Raw genomic sequence first — 18054 nt, 5'->3', positions numbered from 1 at the left:
TTCTGCAGTTAGGGAGACTGAGGCACAGAGAGGTTAAAAGGCTCGTCCAAAGCCGCACGCCTGGTAAGTGAGGACTTGAGTCAGTCGGTGCCCTTCACTCCGCAACCCTGCACTGCACCTCAGCTGAAGGCAGCCCACCTCTCAAGGGCAGGGGTATGGAGGAGGGGGCTCTCTGTGCACCCCTCTAATTCTGCCTCCCGTACACCCCATGAAGCCGGAAGCCCAGACCGGTTGCGCCATCTCTGGATGCCTCTTGCCTGGCACCTCGGCAATGCCCGGCACACAGTAGGTACTCAACAGATCCGTATTGAAAAAAAAGTCAATGACGGGACGCTACTTTTTTAGGGGCGACATAACACAGTGGTTCAGACCCGGACCCTGGAGACAGACGGCCTGGCCACTTCCTCGCCAAGTGACCGTAGGCATTAGCTTGTGCGCGGCTCGGTTTCCCCATCTGTGAAACGGGGATGCTACTGGTACTTGTCTCCTAGAGCTGCCGGGAGGCTTAACTGCACTAATATTTGTAGGGTGCCCGAGATAGAGCCTGGCACACGGCAGGAGTCACACGAGCGTCCGCTCTATAACGCTCGTCCGGCCTCGGTTTCTTCTTCGGAGAGCAATACCCTCGCTCTCCCACATGTCCCCATCGCGCCGTGCCCGCCGCCGTGAAGCCCGAACTACAACTCCCAGCACGCCTCGGGGCCCTCCTGCCCGAGCTCGCGCGGTGCCCGCCGGGACGAAGTCCGAACTACAGCTCCCAGCATGCCGCGGGCACTCCCGCAGGCCCAGGTCCGCCGCGGCGGTCGAAGTCCGTGAAGGCCCGCTGCGCCCACCCCGTCGCTCGCGGTCGCCCTCGCTGGGAAGGGTCGGGGTGGGGGTCGGGAACTGCCCCCGCCATGCTCCGTGGACTGGCCCGGGCCGCGGCCCGGCGGCCCGGGGCCCTCTGGACTCGGGGGTCTGGGAGCGGGACGGGGGTCCTGGCGCACGTGGTGGACCTGCGCAGCGACACGGTGACCAAGCCCGGGCCGGCCATGAGGCGCGCCATGGCCGAGGCGGTCGTGGGGGACGACGACTACGGCGAGGACCCCACCGTCCGCGGTGAGCCCGGTGTGCAGGCCGCGGCCTGGGGTCGTCGCGGGGACCCCAGAGCGCTGTCCGTGGTGCTGGCGGGAGAAGTGGCCCGGGGCGCAGGGGTGGCGGCTCAGCTGCAGGCTAGGCGTCATGCCCTGCGGCCTTGCTGCTCAGTCTGGCCCATCACCCGACAGTCTGTTGGAAATGCAGATTCCCGGGTCCCACACTTAACACCTGCTGAGCCAGAATTGCACGCTAACAGGACGCCCAGGGGATTGGTGTGCGCATTAAGGTGTGGAGCTGCCTGATGAGATGGGTGTGGTCTCCTCTTGCAGAGGAGGGCTCTGGGATGCTGAGTGTGGCACCCAAGGTCTCCTACCCAGCGAATGGCAAGGCAGTACTTGAACCCAGGTCTTCTCTCTAAAACCTATAGCTATCGTCCTGCACGCACGGCCTTTCCACATGAAGACACACAGAAAACCAGTCTAGAAAAGAGGATGCACACGCTGCGCCTCTCAAGGAGTGGACGCTAATAACCTAGGGAGCGTTATTTTCAAGACACAGTGTTGAGAGCTGCCACTCTAGCAGATCACTGCCATTGTGAGCGTGTATACCTCTGCGGTGCCAGGGACTAGCCACAGGTTGCCACTTGAGCTCCTAGGGCCTGTGTGTGGGGTCAGGTCGTGATTGGTGATCATGCATTCTGCAGACACTTGCTGCCCGGAACTTCAAAAGTGCTGAGCCCACTGCTTAGTAGGCAGCCAGGCACACAGACACCATGGGGTGGAGGAAGTGCTGGGGCTGGCATGTGTCCCCAGAGAGTGCCTTGGGAACTGGGGGGGAGGGGAGGCATGGAACTCACAGGGAAGGGGGACTTTGCAGAGTAGCCTCTTACAGGGCGAGTGGAGCCCCCAGGCAGGGAATGGAGCTGGCTCACCGGGTGTTGAGAAAAGTGTTTAGGATACAGATAGGGAATGTGGCTGGAGTGTGGGGTACCAGGAGCCCCTGTCCGTGGAGGTGAAGGCAGAGGGCAAATCCCACTGGCCTTGAATGTCATGCTAAAGACTTGGGACTTGATACCACAGGCAGAGGGGAGCCACAGCAGGCTTTAAAGCAGGAGCCTGAAGCCCCGCCCCCCAACCCCCCAGAGCCTCCCCTTCTGAGAGCTCCTGTCCTTCTGTTCTGGGAGAGGAAGTCAGCAGAGAAACCGCAGGGCCCCACCTGCAAGGGGCTGATGGGAAAGGAAGTGAGACAGGTGTGAGGTCTGAATGGGACAGGGGGGTTCAAACCACAGAGTTTCAATGCTGGGGGGGACCATGGCCCAGGAGGAGGCTGGGTGCAGAGGGTTGACTGAGGGGCTCTATACCCAGATATGCAGTCACCAAGACCACAGTCTGCAGCCAGCGGACCAGGGCGTCTGTCTGGCTTGGCCACTCACCTCAGCAGGACACGAGCTCATGGTTATGAGTAATGCAAGGAGAGTGCCATTGTTGATGGAGTCTCCCTGCACCCCCATCCCTTCCCTCCTCAGAGCTGCAGGAAAAGGCCGCCAAGCTGCTGGGGGTGGACCGGACCTTGTTTGTGCCCACCAACACCATGGCCAACCTCATCTCTGGTGAGCGCGGCGTGGGGTGACTCCCATTTGCCCTCCAGGTCCTCCCTCAGCATTTCTCTCCTCGGTGCTGTGGGCAAGGCTGGGACAACATCAGTGGGGTCCTGAGCCATCTGGACTTCTGCTGGGCTCAGCCAGGAGGGCCCCTAGCAGGAGATGAGGGAGGGGAGGAGAGTGAGGTCAGTGTATCCGTGCTCCTCCCCCAGCTCCCTCCCCAGATGGTCTCCCTGGGTCAGGCGGGCAGCCCTCTCCACACTGCCCTGTCTCCAGGTTCTGGTAACCACACCTCCCTCTTGCCCCTTATGGCCTGGGAGTCTTGCTCTGTCCCTTGTGACTTCCTTCCATGCTGCCACACCTTTGTGAATTGTCCCTTTATTAAACTCTGGCTTCCAAGTGTGCATGTGCCCTCTGTTTCCTGCTGGGCCTGACTGATGCCCATGCCCTGAGCTGCTTGGCCCCCGGGGGCAGCATGGTGGCCAGCTTTCTGAGCAGGAGATGCTCTGCAGGTGGGCTGCAGGGCACAGGGCGCAACACCTCACAGGATGGTTATCCTAGACTTTTGTAGTTCACGGGACTGTTTTCTGGCACACGCAGTAAGGTGTCTTGAAGGGGTGCCGTTTCCTCATTGGCATAGGCACTTGAGAGCTAGCCTCCGGGCTCAGCCGGGAGCTGGGCGGGAGCAGATGGGCCCCATGGGACTCAGAGCCAACACTGCCCTCCCCCATCTATCTCAGTGATGTGTCACTGCCAGCGCCGAGGCTCCCAGATCCTCCTCGGGCAGGAGTGCCACCTCCACGTCTACGAGCAGGGCGGGGTGGCTCAGGTAAGGACCCGGCACCCCTCACCTGGGGCCAGCACAGGCTGCTCAGCATTTCTGGTGGGAACCTGCTTCCCCGGCACCGTGTTGGGACCTGCAGAGGGAAGAAATGGCCGGGGTGGTGGCGTCTCTAAGGAGGCGGGAAAGGGAGCCATTCCCAGACTGACCACGTGGGGGCAGCCGCGGCCCAGCACGCCTCCATCAGACACCGGCTGTGCTTGGTGCTCTGCTGCCCCCTAGTGGGCATCCGGAGCACGCGGCGCTCGGTGGGGAAGGACCCATCTCGGGAGAACACAACCCTTGGTTCCTCCCCTTCTTGCTGGGGTGTCCGTGCCCACGTCCGCAGCACAAGGGGAAGGCTCGATGGCCCCGAGCTGGAGAGGAGCCGATGGGACAGAGACAGGAGGTGACGCTGCGCGCCTGGACCTGATCTCCATCCCTCCACCCCCAATACCTGCAGATCGCTGGGGTGCACTCCCACCCCCTCCCAGACCTGCCCCACGGCACCTTGGACCTGGCTGAGCTGGAGAGGGTGATCACACGGGGCCTCGGGAGCCCCTACCACCCGGTCTCTGAGCTCATTTGCCTGGAGAACACCCACAGCAGCTCAGGGGGCCGGGTCCTCCCCATTGACTACCTACGCCAGGTAGGCCCTACCCCACCACTCTGCCCACCCCCAGCCAGCTCCTGGCTTCCTGTCCTGTGGAGCCCCTCTCCCGGGACTGTGTCTCCTCTTATACACCGTGGGTGCCCGTGGCAGCTGGAACTGCGGCGGGAGGGACGTGTGTGGTCGGTCCTAGGCTGCAGATATGGAGGGCACTACTGCCCCAGTTTAGGCCCCAAGGACAGAGACAACCCCCCTTCTCCCCAGGGAGGGAGTCCCAGAGCAGCACCAGCTTGTGCAGGGTGTGAGGGCTGAACCGTGCAGCTCCCTGGTGTGAGAACTTGCTGCTAACTGACCCTGCAGACCTACTCCTTGCCCATACGAAGGGCTGAGATCATCTCCCTCATGGAGCCATGGGGTGGCTTAAATAGGATGCGGCATCTCTGGCTCGCGCCACGTCAGCATTTGGCCCCAGCGAGCCCACCGTACACATGAGATAAAGCGCTCAGCACCAGCCCCCTTTACAGAGGATGGCACCCAGCCTCAGGCAGCAGAGTGCCTGCTCCGGTCCCTGGGGGCCAAGCTGGACACCAGCCCAGCTCTGCTCACTCTGGACCCCTCGAGGCCCCTGGAGACCCGTCCTCCCTCCGCTCTGGACCCACCCCAGCCCCTCTGACTGCTGCCTGCTCTTTGTTCCCAGGTGCACCTCCTGGCGCGGAGCTGTGGGGTCCGGGTCCACCTGGATGGGGCCCGGCTGATGAACGCTGCGGTAGCTCTGCACGTGCCCCCTGCCCGCATCGTGGAGCACTGTGACTCTGTGTCTCTCTGTTTCTCCAAGGTGGGGTGCTCACAATAGGAGTCAGCTGGTGTTCCCGAGCTCCGATGCTGGCAGCGGCTGGCCCTGGGCCCCTTTAGCCCCTCCCCAGACGGGGCCCCGTCCCCCTCACATCCCCCTCCCCTGGCCACAAGGGCAAAGATGTACACCTGGGGGGCTGGCAGGCAGGACTCTCTCCTCTCTTCCTCCCAGGGCCTCGGTGCACCAGTGGGGGCCTTGGTTGGGGGGCCCAAGGACTTCATCGAAGAAGCCTGGCGCCTCCGGAAAGCCCTGGGCGGGGGGATGCGCCAGGCCGGGGTGCTGGCTGCCGCTGCCCTAGTAGGACTGGCGGACTTCGAGGAGGTGCTGCCAACGGACCACCAGAACGCTCAGAGATTCGCCAGAGGTACCTGGACCATGGCCCCCCACCCTCACTTCCTTTTGCTCCCAGAAGAGTGCCTGGGGGCCCCCCGTAGCAGGACCCAAATCCCCTGCAGGCGTACGTCCTTCTGACTCTAGAACATGTAGGTTAGCCCTGAGCCACAAGGCGTGGGAGCCAGGGAATTAGAATGCTTTACCAGGCCTCACTGGTGGAGGGTCTGGACCAAGAAGCATGCAGTGGATGTCAGGAATTCCTATTTCTTGCAGGATCTGGCCGAGTGGAGCCTCTAACCTAGGTCTTTACATCTGTCAGTTGAGTCCTCAAAACAATCCCATGATGTCCCCACTTTACAGATGAGGATACCGAGGCCCAGAGGTTAACTGATTTGTCCCAGGTCACACAGCTGAAAAGTAGCAGAGCCAAGTGTGTGGGACTCCAAGGGTCCCTCTTCTCCCCACTACAGTCGGGCTGCCCTCTGCCTGTCCTGGGACGACAGGGCCGGACGCTGGAGACTGGGGTGGTGTCCTGGGGTCGGGCTCCACTCACCACAGGCCCCGGGCCCAGGGTTCCAGGAGCTGGCGTCCCCCATCTGCTCCGTGGACCTCGCCGCCGTGGAGACGAACATGGTGATGGTGAGGGTGGACGGGCCGCCGCCCGAGGAGCTCTGCCGGCGTCTGCAGGCCGTGAGCGCGGACGAGGTGGCCCAGACCGGCCGTGCGGTGCGTGTGCTGCTGTTCCCCTGGACCGAGCGGTCAGTGCGCGCCGTGTGGCACCGCGACGTCTCCGCGCAGGACACCGAGCTGGTGCTGAAGAAGTGGGGGTTCGTGCTGAGGCAGCTGGGGCCCTGAGGACGGGGTGACCAGACCCTGTGCCCCGGCCGGGATCCAGGTGGGGAGTGGAGGTGTCCTGAGGGAGCAGGTGGAGGAGAGGCAACGAAACAACACCCCGTTACCCCCTTGTCTCCTCGGACCCCCGACTTCCCACCCTCAGGGTGAAGCCTTCCACCTGCGTTCATTCAGCAAGACCTCGGTGCCTCCCATGTCCCAGACAGGGCGCCACGAGGGCAGACGGGGGACCCCATCCCAGCCCCTCACCAAAGCCCAGGAAGCAGCCAGGGCAGGGCTTCTGCTCCCAGCGCACAGAAAAGGAAACTGCCCCGAGCCATTTGCTCGGAGTCGCGCAGCTGATGAGCGTGTCCCGTGCTCGGGCTGGGGGACACCGGAGCAAGGGTGACAGGAGATTAGAAAGGGACAGCGGGGCTGGATGGCAGGGAGCCCTAGCTGCTGTGTCGGGGGCTGGGCTTTATCCTGTGGTCATCTATATATTTTTTCCTTTTTCAAAAATAAATTTTCCTGCTTACAAAAGAGTATGTCTTTATTGTAGATGATTTGGGATTGGATCTCGTTTTTAGCAGTTCCTGGGGTCATGTAGGCCCAGCGGCAGAGAGGGAGGCCCCCACCAAACCCCTGTGCTCCCCGCTCCCCAGCGAACCGCAGGAGAAGTCCAGTTAGAGCCTCACAAGCTGAGAGGACCTGCCCGCCAAGCTGCCCCTTCCGACGCGGAGGCGGGGGGTGGGATCCTCTGCCGCCTGTGCTGACCCACAGAGAAGGGGCTTGTGTCTGCAGAGGACGTCTCTGGATGGACGGACAGACACACAGGCGTCTCTGGATGGACGGACACACAGGACATCTCTGGCTGGATGGACAGACACACACACACACACACACACAGCTGCTAACAGTGTTACTGCCCGCACACTGTTTATAATTCTGCTTTATCCATTCTGAAAAAATTTTAAGAGAGAAAAACAAGGCTTATCCACTCGGAGCATAAACTGATTTATTTAAGGACAAATTGGCACAACGTTGCGACATGGAATGGTAAACACTAAAACATAAGTACAGAGGGAAGCCCTCAGTGGGACCCCCAAATGGTGCCAGCCCCCAGGGCCCCAAGGAGCTTCCTGTAACCTTTGGAGCGATAAAGGGGGGCTGGGGGAGGGTAGACCAGGGCCAGAGGGGCCGCCATCCACTCCCCGCACACATCCCAGACTCCTGAACCCCAGATGGGGCTGTCTGGGGCTTCGGGTGCTGCACAGCCCCCTGGGGACCCTTCTCTGCCACCTCGACTTCTCTACCTACAGGAAAATGAGTGAGCCTCACGACGGATGACCCAGGTGCCTAGCCACAGTGCGCCTGCGCCCTGGTCTGCGAGCTGAGCCCCACCCACGCCGTTTAGTAAGCCTGCGGCCCAAGCTCCAGGCCCCGGCCTCTGCCTCCCTGGGCAGCCCCGGCCCCTCCTGGCTAAGAAGCCCCTTCGCCTTGCCACTGTGCACGGCTCCCCCACCCCCACCCCTACTAGGACTTCCGCACCTGCTAGTTCTGGGCACTCACCAGGCCCCTGGAATCACAGACATTCCCCAGGGGGCTGCAGATGGGAGGATCGGGGTCCTGGAGCGCCAGCCCAGCAGAGGCAGCAGATGCACCAGGACGAGGACAGAGGCCTGAGAACTGGGAGGGGGCCGAGGTGCATCCAGCCCACTCGGCTGCCCTTGCAAACCCCAGGGGACTCCTGGGCCCCCTCCTCAGTCTCCTCCCCTGCAACATCTGCCCTTGAGCCAGTGGACCGAACAGAGGCCTGGGAGTCCCACCCGATGTCAGGGCATCTGGCTCTGCCATGTGCTCTGGGATGGTCTGGGCCTCAGACTCCCCTTCTGTAAAATGGGTGAATGGTAACTAATGTGAAGGGCGACTGGAGGACTGGACAAGCAGATGAGCAGGTGATACTCTGCTCGGAGCCTAACTCAGTGGGTGTTTAACCGATACCTGCTTCTCTCTCAAATTCCCTCCTCCCCAGGACAGAGGGTAGCTCCTCCACCTGACCCAGGGCCCTAGGAACGAGGACAGCATGGCACACCAGGGCTGATGGGAGAGAGCGAGGGCAGGCTATGCCCTCGAGAGGCAAGGGGACCCGCTGAGCACCAGGAACCTGCAGCACCCCCACCCCGACCCCACTAACATTCCCTTGGGCCACTTGCTAACTCTTTCTGGGACTCCCTTTTCTCATCCCCAAGAGGAAGCCAAACCAATTGGTCCCTAAAGGGCATAAACCAGGCAGAGGAGCCCCCCAAACATCCAGCTTTGCCAAGCAAGAGAAGCCTGGATCCTTGGCTCTGCCCCCAACCCCTGCCCCTGCAGGGGCCCCCCTCCCAGCCAGAACTCCAGCCAGGCCTGCGGGTACAAAGGGGAAACTGGGCCCCTCTGGGACTCAGATGACCACAGAGTGGGGGCCCCCTGGCTGCCGGCTCAGGCTGCGGGCTCGGGCTGCTGTGAGCAGGAGGAGGCCACAGAGAGGCCACAGAGTGCCTCCGAGGCCAGGGCTAGAGCCCAGCCGAAGCTGACCCGGATGTCCCCCAGGTGCTGGGGCCGTACTGGCGGGCGGTCTCGGCGAAGGCCAGGTGTGAGCAGTGGATGTAGATGCTGACCCCCACCAGGGTCAGGGCACCTGGGGGAGGGGGGCAGGGGGACCACTCGCTGTGTCTACCCTCTGCGGGCAACTGCCTAACCAGGTCCTGGCAGAAGCGGTCCTGCAGACCAGGAACCCCTACCCACTGGCCTTTGGGGGAAATGGAGGCTCTGATTCAGTTCCCAAACCCCCAGACCTCACCCCGCAAAACCCTCCTTATAAAGAGAACCACCTACACCCTCAGCAACAGTCCCCACTCACATAACTGCCCCTGCATACACAGCACCCTCCCGTATCCCCCAGTGTCCCCGACACACACACACACACACACACACAGAGCCAGTGACCTCTACCGGCAGTCGGGGAGCTCTGGAGCTCTGGCCAGGCCCCCCTTCCTCACAGTGCCCCCCACTTCATTGGGTTACCCCCGCCGCTCCTCTGGCCCTAGCCTAAGCCTCCAGCTTTTGCAGGCCCCCTGTCTGCCCCCAGGTCTGCGATCCGCCCCCCCCAGGCCTGCTCCCGTCAGTGTCCCCGACGCTGACACTCTCCTCCGTCTGGCGCTGCAGAGTTCCTACAGTGACGTCAGCTGACCCACTGCCAAGAAGCAGCCCCCGCGGGGACAGCAGTGGTGCAGCCAGGCCGGACCCTGGGCGCACGGAGCAGGTCGGGTGTTCCTCGAACCAGGTCCCTCGGAAGAGGAGCGCCCGAGTAGCTGCCTCCAGGCCCGCCCTCCACCCACTGGCCCGGGCCATGTTTCTGAGAGCATAACGCCAAGGCTTCCTGGATACAATCCCACCCCTTCGCTCCTCTCCCTGGCTTCCCAAGCTCCTCTTAATTGGATTTGGACCCACACAGCCGGTGTCTGGGGCCAGGCCACAGCTGACATGCTGACTTCTCCTGCTCTCATTCTCTACAGCTCACGCCCAGGCTGCAGGTCCCCCAGGCTCTTGGCACCCGGCAAGCCCGCCCGTTCCCACTTGACCAAGGCCTCCCACAGGGCCCAGCACCCCCTGGGGAGGAGGCAGGCCTGCCCCAGAGGGAGCCCTAGGCCAACATGGTCTGGGCCTCAAGTGCCATGGCCTTAACAGTAGAGCTGGCCCGGATGCCAGACGCGGCTCAGGCCTTGCCCCTGACAGCACAGGCCTCTGATGACTGACCCCAAGGAGCCCCAGCCCACCATCAGTGACAGCCGGCCTTGGGCAGCAGGGGGCACCAAAGCGGGGGGCACGGGATCCCCAGGACAAGCTTCCTGCTGACCTTGGTGAATCCTTGGACACCTCAGCTGGAAGCTGGGACCACAGGGAGGCCACAGCTGCAGCCCCGAGGGAGTGCCTGGCCAGCGCCCAGCAGAGTCTAGATGAATGTCAGCTGAGGGACTGTCACCAGTCACATTCTGGGCCTGGACCAGGGTCACTGCCAAGGGCTGCGAGGCCCCTTTCCACCTGTCTTACTGCCTGGGACTGCCCACTCTTGTTCCTCCCACCAGGCCACTCCAGGAAGCGGAGGAGAACAGGTGGGGGCCGGTCTCATGCCCCTCGTGCAGGTGTAGGAGGGCAGGTGCGGGATCGCCTTGGGGAGCCTCATGCCTCCTGTGCCTAGAAACTCAGCCTCCCTGGCTCGAGGCCCACAGCCAGGACCCCTGCCCCTGTCCCTAGAAAGGCCCAGTACTACCCAAGGGGCTTTCGCCTGCTGCGGCTCAATCCCCTGGGTGGGCCCAGGCTCAGCACAGGCCAGATGGGAGCAGGGGACAGGGTGGCAGGAGAGGAGGCACCCCCACTCCCAGGATCTGTGCCCCCCAGGGTGCCCACACTCACCCCCCAGCAAGAAGTAGCAGCCGGTGAAAAACAGCAGCAGGACGCTCTGTGCCAGGGAACTGAAGAGGCCACAGATCCAGCCACAGACGACAAGGACGAGGCTCAGGGGCAGGACCACCATGACAGTTCGGTGCAGGGCTGCCAGGAGAGGGGGCTCAGCGTCTGGGCAGGGACCTGGACCTGCCCCCACCCCCCAGGCAGCTCCAAGTGAGCACTTCAGAGCCCTGTCTGCCTGGAGGTCCACCTTCACAGGACAGTTTTGCCTGGAGATTAAGGACAGACAGGAGATGACTCGGCTGCAGGACTCATAGACGAGGTGCTGCACAGGGGTGGGGACATCCAGGTTCTCACTGGCAAAGGGGTCGATCAGGGGGATGCAGAAAGGACACAAAGCCTGGTGGGCTGGACACCTGTGGGGTCACCACCCACCGTGAGTTTCTCTGAGATGGGTGGTCTTGCAGGCATGCTGGGCAGCACGCTCTCACCCCTGCCGGAACCCAGTGGGCTGACCAGTGGCCAGGGAGCCCCGTCAGATTCTCTCCCGGACCCCAGAGTTGTGGCTCCAAATGGGTTTGGAGGGTTTAAGACCTTCTGTTTTGTTTCTGTAACATACAAATAATACCTACATGGATGTCGGTCTAAAAATCACAAACATCCAAGAGACCCTGCCCTCAGCACTCCCGTAGGCTTGGGGCCCCGAGCATGCTCACGTGCGGCTTTGCCTGGACAGGAAAAGGTGCGCGTAATGTGGACTCTCTGACTCTTGCACACACACGTGCACACGCCAGGAGGGCTTTGGGGCATTAGGCCCAGTCCGTTCAGTGGCTGAACCAACAGCTCATCTTTCCTCCCCAGCTGCCTCGGAGGAAGGCATGGTCACGCACGCACATGCACGCGTGTGCACACACACTCATAGTCACCTACACATACACTCACATGCACACACGCATACTCTCTCAGACACATGCTCACACATTCAGAGTCACGCACACACGCTCGCACTCACACTGACCTAGGCTTACATGTATGCACGCACGCGTTCACACGCTCTCCCAGGCGCTGCTTCTGCCCAGTGCTGTTCCTGTGCGGGGGAGGCCCCCAGCCTGCTGGCCGCCCCCTCATGCAGGCCTTGCAGAGGGAATGCCTTCCCCTCTCTCTGCAGGTCCGAAATGCATGCAGCACTCCTGTTTGGTGCCCGAACGCGTGTCAAGCCATCAGGTGGTGGTGGGGGGGGGAAGGTGGAAAGAAACAGGGGTCTTTCCCCGGAGCCCTGGCTGTGCCAGGCTGAACCTCTGGGGACAGCAATTGAGAAACAACTCGTGGTCACTTGGATGTGGACCTGGGGCCTTCCTGGAGGCCCCCAGTGCCCCACACCTGCTCCCACCTCAGCACCCACTCCTGCTTGAGGAAGAACAGCAGCCCAGTGCCCTGGGTGGCGGGCCTGCCCCTGCTTTCCCCCTCATTCCTCCAACCATCCCCCACCCGTTTGCACCCTGAGAAGTATCGCTTTCTCCCCATCTGATGAAGACTTGGGAGGCGGAGGAGGGACGAGCTCCTAGGTCAGGCAGCAGCCCATGGCAGAGCTCACTGAGAGCCTGGGGTTGACTTGTCATCTACCAAGTAATGTGCCCACAACTTCTAACACAAGACACCCCCGCCCTGCCAGGGAGGGCAAGGGACTGCCCGGGGCTCCTGCTCCCCGGGTTCTTGGGTCCTTATGGGGCCATGCAATGCCCCCCCAACCCTTTCATTTCTGAGCCCGGATTGGTAGCCCTACTGTCACTGCCCGGTTTTGGGAGAGGACAGAGTCCGGGATGGGGAGTGGGGCACGAGGGGGCGCCGCCCTGCCTGCGCCCTCTGCGCCCGGCCCGCCACAGCCATACCTTCGCAGACCGCCAGAGCCCCGAGTGCGAGGACAGCCGCGCGGCGCGCCCCGTGTCCGCCACCTCCAGGACGTACCAGTAGTCGCTGGCCAGGGCGGCCGCCAGCAGTGCAAAGCTGAGCAGCGCGCCCAGGGCGGCGGCCAGGAGCAGCCCGCCCAGCCGGGCCATGCGGGGCTGGGGAATTTGGGGAGCGGAGAGGGCCGAGGGAGTGAGAGAGTGTGGGGAGAGGGGAAGCGGGGAGTGGGGGAGCCTGGCCGGGGAAGGGGCGCCCGGGATTTGGTGAGCTGGGCTGGGAATGGGGTGCGGTGGAGTAGGGGGCACGGTTGAGGGGATGCGGGGAGCCAGGGCGGGCACACTGGCGCGTCCGCTCCAAGGCTCTTCTGGATGCAGCGCCCCCTTTCCTGCCTGTGCGCAGGCCTCGTGATATGCACCCCCAGGCTCGCAGGAAGATCGGTCCCACCTCTCGGTGACGGCGATTGCAGAGCTCGGCCCCAGGGGACAGAAGGAAGTCTCAGAGCCGCAGGTACACCCGCCACAGACCTGGGTTCAAATCCCAGCGTCCCCGAGGAGCTGGCCGCTGGAGTGGGTCCCTGGGCAAATGTCTTAATCTCTCCAAACCTCCGGTTTCTCAGCCACCAAATGGCCGGGCTAAGGAGGAGGAAGGGTGGGGCCTGCGTCGCCCCAGGAGGGAGCTCAGCAGGCAGCTGACCGACCTCACTGGCCAGGAAGCCGCAGCCTGAATGGTGGGAGGCAGCCGCCCCTGGCTGGGGCAATTGGCCGCCGGCTGGTCCTGTGGTCCTGGTCTTAATCCGTCTCCAGGACTAGCCAAAGGGATCCAGCGAAGTGGGGTGGATGGGCAAAGAGCCTAGGCAGGCTGGCACGGGGGCTGTTGCTTCCAGTGAGCTTCGAATTACAAACGCCACAGGGGGCGAGGCTGGGTTCTGCCTCTGCATCACTCACTCAGCCAACACGCGTGAAGCACCTTCTAGGACACGGGCCAGGCGCTAGTGGGGTGGGTTGCAGAGGGACCTCAAAGGGCCCGAACCCAGGAGGAGGCAGTGACAGGCATGGTAGTGGCGGCTGTCACAGTGGGGCTGTCTGGGGTGCAACTGTGGGCAATGGGAGGGCCTCCTCTCGGGCCCCTGGACAGTCGGTCGCTGCCCCCCCCCAGGGTCTGGGCAGAGCCTACAGAGACAGGGTCCGGGGCTTTACGTCCACATCATCACTGAAGGTAACCCTTCGCAGATGAAGTAGCTTCATGACCCAGGGTCATCCCAGGGCTCTCATTTCTGTTCGTTCCAGCCCCTTTTTCTGTACCAGGCATTTCTCAGTTTGAGGAATATGGTCAGGAAAAACCATCGCAGCAAGGTTACTGAAACAATACTTCAAGGGGCACTCAGAGCCCATGGCACTGTTTTGGGTTCCTGCAGGCCGTGCATCTTCCCATGCACCGTGCCCAAGGTTGGACTGGGGCACAGAGCGGGCCTGGAGGCTTCCCTGCTGTGGCAGTGGGGGCGCCCCAGCCCCTGCTCGGCCAGCTGGGTGGCAGCCAGGGGTCCTTCTCTCTTGGGCAGGTGAAAGAATCCAGCAAGCATACAGGGCAAAGGAGGTGAGGGAGGTGATGAGGGCGAGGCAGCCATCTACAAAAGCAGGAGGGGAGGGGGGCTAGGGAAGGAGGGGAGCGTGGTGGCAGTGCAGGGCCCCTGCTGGAGAACAGCGGGGGAAGGCGAATAGTGACCCCAGCCTTTACCCACAATGTGACAAGGACCAGTACTGCTTTAGGTGGGTCAAAGCCGCCTTTTGTATGTTTCAGGTATGAGAGACTGGAGAGCCGGCGGACCCCCCGGGCTGCACGCTCCATATGCTTCTTCCCAGTGACCCCTGCCTCTCAGCCCAAGCTTGTCTGAAAGGGTCTTCTTTGCAGCCCCATAAAGAGGATTCTGCCGGGGCGCTCGGGTGGCTCAATCGTTGGGCATCTGCCTTCGGCTCAGGTCATGATCCCGGGATCCTGGGATCGAGCCCCACGTCGGGCTCCCTGCTCAGCGGGAAGCCTGCTTCTCCCTCTCCCACTCCCCCTGCTTGTGTTCCCTCTCTCACTGTGTCTCTCTGTCAAATAAATAAATAAAATCTTAAAAAAAAAGGAGGGGGGGGATTGTGCTGTCCGGGCCAGGGACGGCACTGCTTGAGGCCACCGTCTACAGAGCCACACAGCTCCACACAGGAATAGACACATACTCCCCTCACGACACAGTGTTGATGGCCAGGTTAGCAGTCTACACCCTGTCTGCTTTAAAGTTCAGTGTTTGAAACCCAGTGTGTAGCTGGGAGCCACTGGATTGTCCCCTAGGCAGTAGGTACCGGTCCTCGAGGGGCTACTTGGATGAATTCCACCAGTCTACTTCCCTAAGATGGACCCAGATTATACCCTAGCCTGGGTCTGAAACAGTGCCACTTTGGAATGACCCCTTTTTTCATTGGTCATCCTCCTACCATAGACTCATAACCCATAGTTAGAGCTGTCAGTCAGCCACTTGGTGATCCAGGACGTCAGCGCCTCTTCAAAGTTAGCATCAGACCACTACCACCAAAATCAGGGCCAGGAGGAACCTTTGGATGGAAGAAATTCCGATTGTAAGTGACAAAGAAACAGGGCTGTACCCAAACCTTTTTATAAAACTTACATTCAACTATCTCTTCGGGGCCAGCAAGAACAGGATGCCTGACCCCAGCAACAGCCATGCGGCGGGTGAGCCTCCTGGTCCAGGCTGATGCCACAGTGCATTGCCTCCAGCACAGGGCTGAGGAAGCAGCCGAAACCGTCGGAGAAATCACCGAGCCGCTCAGCATCAGTTCCTTCACAACTCCACTCACTGCACTGGGCAAACTCCTCCCACAGAAACTGAACCTTGCTAATTTACCCACACGTCAGTACATGCAATCAGGGTGCACTATGAAGCTAATCCACCCGGGAGATTCATCGAGACACTGTTCTAGTCAAAACCAACCACGCTAAAGGGTTCTCAGATGGTGGAGGTCGTAGGTTAGAAACAGAGGTCTTCCACATTGATGTGGACAGTGGACATCCTGTGTGGGACAGGGCACAGACGGGGAGGCAGCCACACACCTGGTTAGTCTCATCCCCAGGAACCAACAGGATCTATGAAGGACTCCTCATGGCCACGCTGGACTCGCCAGCATCTGTCCGCCACTGACGCCCCCACATCAGAACGCACTACAGTCCCGAGCGCACACTTGCGCTCCCTCCCCGGACACAGCGTTCCCTTCTTCCGTCTTCCGGCAGCCTCCTCCTGGTTGCTGGACAGACAGCTCAGATCTTCCGTGCTGCCCCCAAGGCAGAGCTGTCTTCTCAGTCTGCACATCACACGGCTGTTTGTTGGCCGTGGTCTGGAACCTGAGCTCATGGCGGGAGACTGAGTCCTCTCCGGCCTTCACTCAATTCCTGGGCATAGCACTGGCTCACAGTAGGCACTCAAGCATCTGAGTGAACAGGCAGACAGACGTCCCCACCCTGGGGATCAAGGGGAAAATAACCACAGAGAAGCTAAGGCCCCAGTTTGGTTGGTCAGCTGAAAACTGGCTCCAATGCTGTAGGCTGAGCCCAGTGGAGGAAAATCTACAGCGCAGTTGGTTTTTTTGCTTTAAGAGCTAGATTCCCCGCCCTCCCCCCCACCACTGCCCCGGACAAGAAACCCTTTGTGATGGCAACTCTGGTTCAGAGCAAGGCGGGCTGCACAGTGGAACTCTTTTCAGCTCAGACCCTAGATGTCAAAAGCACAGACATTTTACTGTAGCTACAACAGAGCAAACTGGGTGAAGGGTACATGGGGCCCCTTCATACTATCTTTACAAGTTCCCATGAATCTTAGTTCAAAATTTAAAAAAATGTCAGGGTGACTGGGTGGCTCAGTCAGTTAAAGTGCCTGCCTTCGGCTCAGGTCATGATCCCGGGGTCCTGGGATGGAGCCCCGCGTCGGGCTCCCTGCTCAGCGGGGAGCCTGCTTCTCCCTCTCCCTCTGCTGCTGCTCTGCCTACTTGTTCGGTCAAATAAATAAAATCTTTTTAAAAAATTTTTAAAAATGTTGTACTAGGAGGATAAATGGAACCCTTGGGGAGACATGTTTCTGTTCAATAGAATGAAGGCCTTTCTGACAAAGCCGTCTGAAAAATGGAATGGGGATGGTTTCAAGATAGCCCTGTCTCTGGAGTCGGGCAGTCGACCCCGGCCACACCCGCAAGGCCGGGCCGCGTCATTCATCAGGGAGGGCCCATTCCCGGGGCCAAGGATGCCTGGGTTCAATCCTCAACCCTAATAATTCCTAGTTGTACGATCTTGGACAAGCTACTTTGCCTCTTTGCAAGTCTCTATTTCTGCATGAAAAAAATGCAGATCAGATCACATAAGACTTTATTGGCAATTGTGAGTTATTTCTCTTTAAGAGCGCCTGCAAAGAATGGTCAGCACCCCAAGGGGGTGCCAACCTGCAGGCAGTGGCCGATGGCTCCACTCTTGGCAGGTCACTTTTGGCCGCAGGACTTGGTCAGGCTGGCACTTGTCACTGTGCTGGGGACAGGTGGAGGACTCGGATTCCTGAGGCTGGCCTCCAGCCCTCTAACCTGTACACCACCCTCTGCACCCACAGCCCATAACCACCCATCACAGCCCTTTCCAGACTCCCACCAGACTTGGAGAACCCCAAAGGGGACACATATTTGAAAAAAAACCTGAGGCTCTGGCCCTTGGTAAAGGCTTGTGGCTTGATTAATGGAGGTCTATTTAGTGTTCCGAGTGGACAGTCATTAAGGCCCAATGATAAATATGGCCTCTGGAAAATACCTCTGTAGAAGGGGAGTGTAAGATGGACTGAGGGTCAGCTCCAGCTGGGTCTCACTCCACAGCACAGCCTGACGAAGCCAAGAACCGCATCACTGCCCACTGTGCAAAGGCCCAGCTTCTCTACAAAGCCGGCTTGTAAGGACCCGTTATTACTGTGAAGGATCCATTTACAGACTGGCACAAATATCAAAATTAAGCAGCTTAGATGAGTACAGAGGCTGGAGAGCTTTCTTCCCCCCCAACAGAAATCACTGCAGTAAATAATTTATTCTCCAAGCTTGCAGGGAAAAATATACTTCCCTCTCTGACTGGGATGTGGCAGAAAAATAGAAGTCTGAGATGGACTTTGCATAGCCAGTTTATAGCTGCAATGGGTCCAGATGACACACACAAGTGGGCCTTGTAGCCCAGGGCTGGCTTTGCGTCTGCCAGAGCTCATCCCTGCCCCACAGCCGTGTGGGCGGGAAGCAGCAGGTGGCTAAGGAACCACCACAAAGACCTGACAAGATTTTAAAAACCCAGTAGGGTCTGCAGCTTTGTTTGAAATGAAATGGTTTTTATTTTTCAGAAATGACAAGATGACCTCCAATAGGACCGTTAACAATCCACCCTGCGGCTTCTCTTCACGGAGGGAGAAATAAGATCTATCACTGTAACACCAGGCTTCAGCCCTGTGTGAGCTGGCCTCGGGGAGGGAACGGGGAGAATGTCAATGAGCGCGGGCGGGGGGGGGGGTC

General features: G+C 60.5%; 2 protein-coding genes and 1 long non-coding RNA gene across 4 annotated transcripts; 1 reads left to right on the top strand and 2 right to left on the bottom strand.

Annotated features, from left to right (window-relative positions):
* Positions 1-754: 754 nt before the first annotated feature.
* On the top strand, positions 755-6664 carry LOC118547177 (uncharacterized). 2 transcript variants are annotated; one of them, XM_036110514.2, is made up of 7 exons: positions 757-1098; positions 2603-2686; positions 3418-3506; positions 3961-4146; positions 4805-4942; positions 5132-5324; positions 5865-6664. In XM_036110514.2, exons 1-7 carry the CDS (start codon positions 897-899, stop codon positions 6146-6148), a joined length of 1176 nt encoding a protein of 391 aa, XP_035966407.1. In that variant the 5' UTR covers positions 757-896; the 3' UTR covers positions 6149-6664. The 2 variants fall into 2 exon arrangements, with proteins under 2 accessions (XP_035966408.1, XP_035966407.1); XM_036110515.2 differs by lacking the exon at positions 2603-2686 and having other exon boundaries at positions 755-1098.
* On the bottom strand, positions 2680-5971 carry LOC118547180 (uncharacterized). The gene is made up of 3 exons (XR_004922994.1): positions 5847-5971; positions 3529-3594; positions 2680-2829 (listed from the first exon to the last, which is right to left on the bottom strand). It is a non-coding gene; the product is annotated as an uncharacterized LOC118547180 (long non-coding RNA).
* A 631-nt stretch (positions 6665-7295) lies between the features above and the next one.
* Positions 7296-12645, bottom strand: TMEM235 (transmembrane protein 235). The gene is given in 5 exon segments (XM_078066196.1): positions 7296-8721; positions 8724-8804; positions 10580-10973; positions 11526-11532; positions 12473-12645. Coding segments are annotated over 5 exon segments (756 nt in total). The 5' UTR covers positions 12631-12645; the 3' UTR covers positions 7296-8605.
* Positions 12646-18054: the final 5409 nt, after the last annotated feature.

The sequence above is a fragment of the Halichoerus grypus genome, chromosome 2, assembly GCF_964656455.1.
Source record: "Halichoerus grypus chromosome 2, mHalGry1.hap1.1, whole genome shotgun sequence".
In the NCBI taxonomy this organism is placed as follows: domain Eukaryota; kingdom Metazoa; phylum Chordata; class Mammalia; order Carnivora; family Phocidae; genus Halichoerus; species Halichoerus grypus.
This window is presented reverse-complemented; position numbering and strand designations above follow the sequence as displayed.

What these genes read in the sequence shown, in the direction of transcription:
- LOC118547177 (XM_036110514.2), top strand. Translation starts at nt 897, where the DNA reads ATGCTCCGTGGACTGGCCCGGGCCGCGGCCCGGCGGCCCGGGGCCCTC. An exon ending in CCATTGACTACCTACGCCAG is followed by an intron (nt 4,147 to 4,804) that starts GTAGGCCCTACC and finishes CTTTGTTCCCAG; the next exon opens with GTGCACCTCCTGGCGCGGAG. An exon ending in CGCTCAGAGATTCGCCAGAG is followed by an intron (nt 5,325 to 5,864) that starts GTACCTGGACCA and finishes CCCCGGGCCCAG; the next exon opens with GGTTCCAGGAGCTGGCGTCC.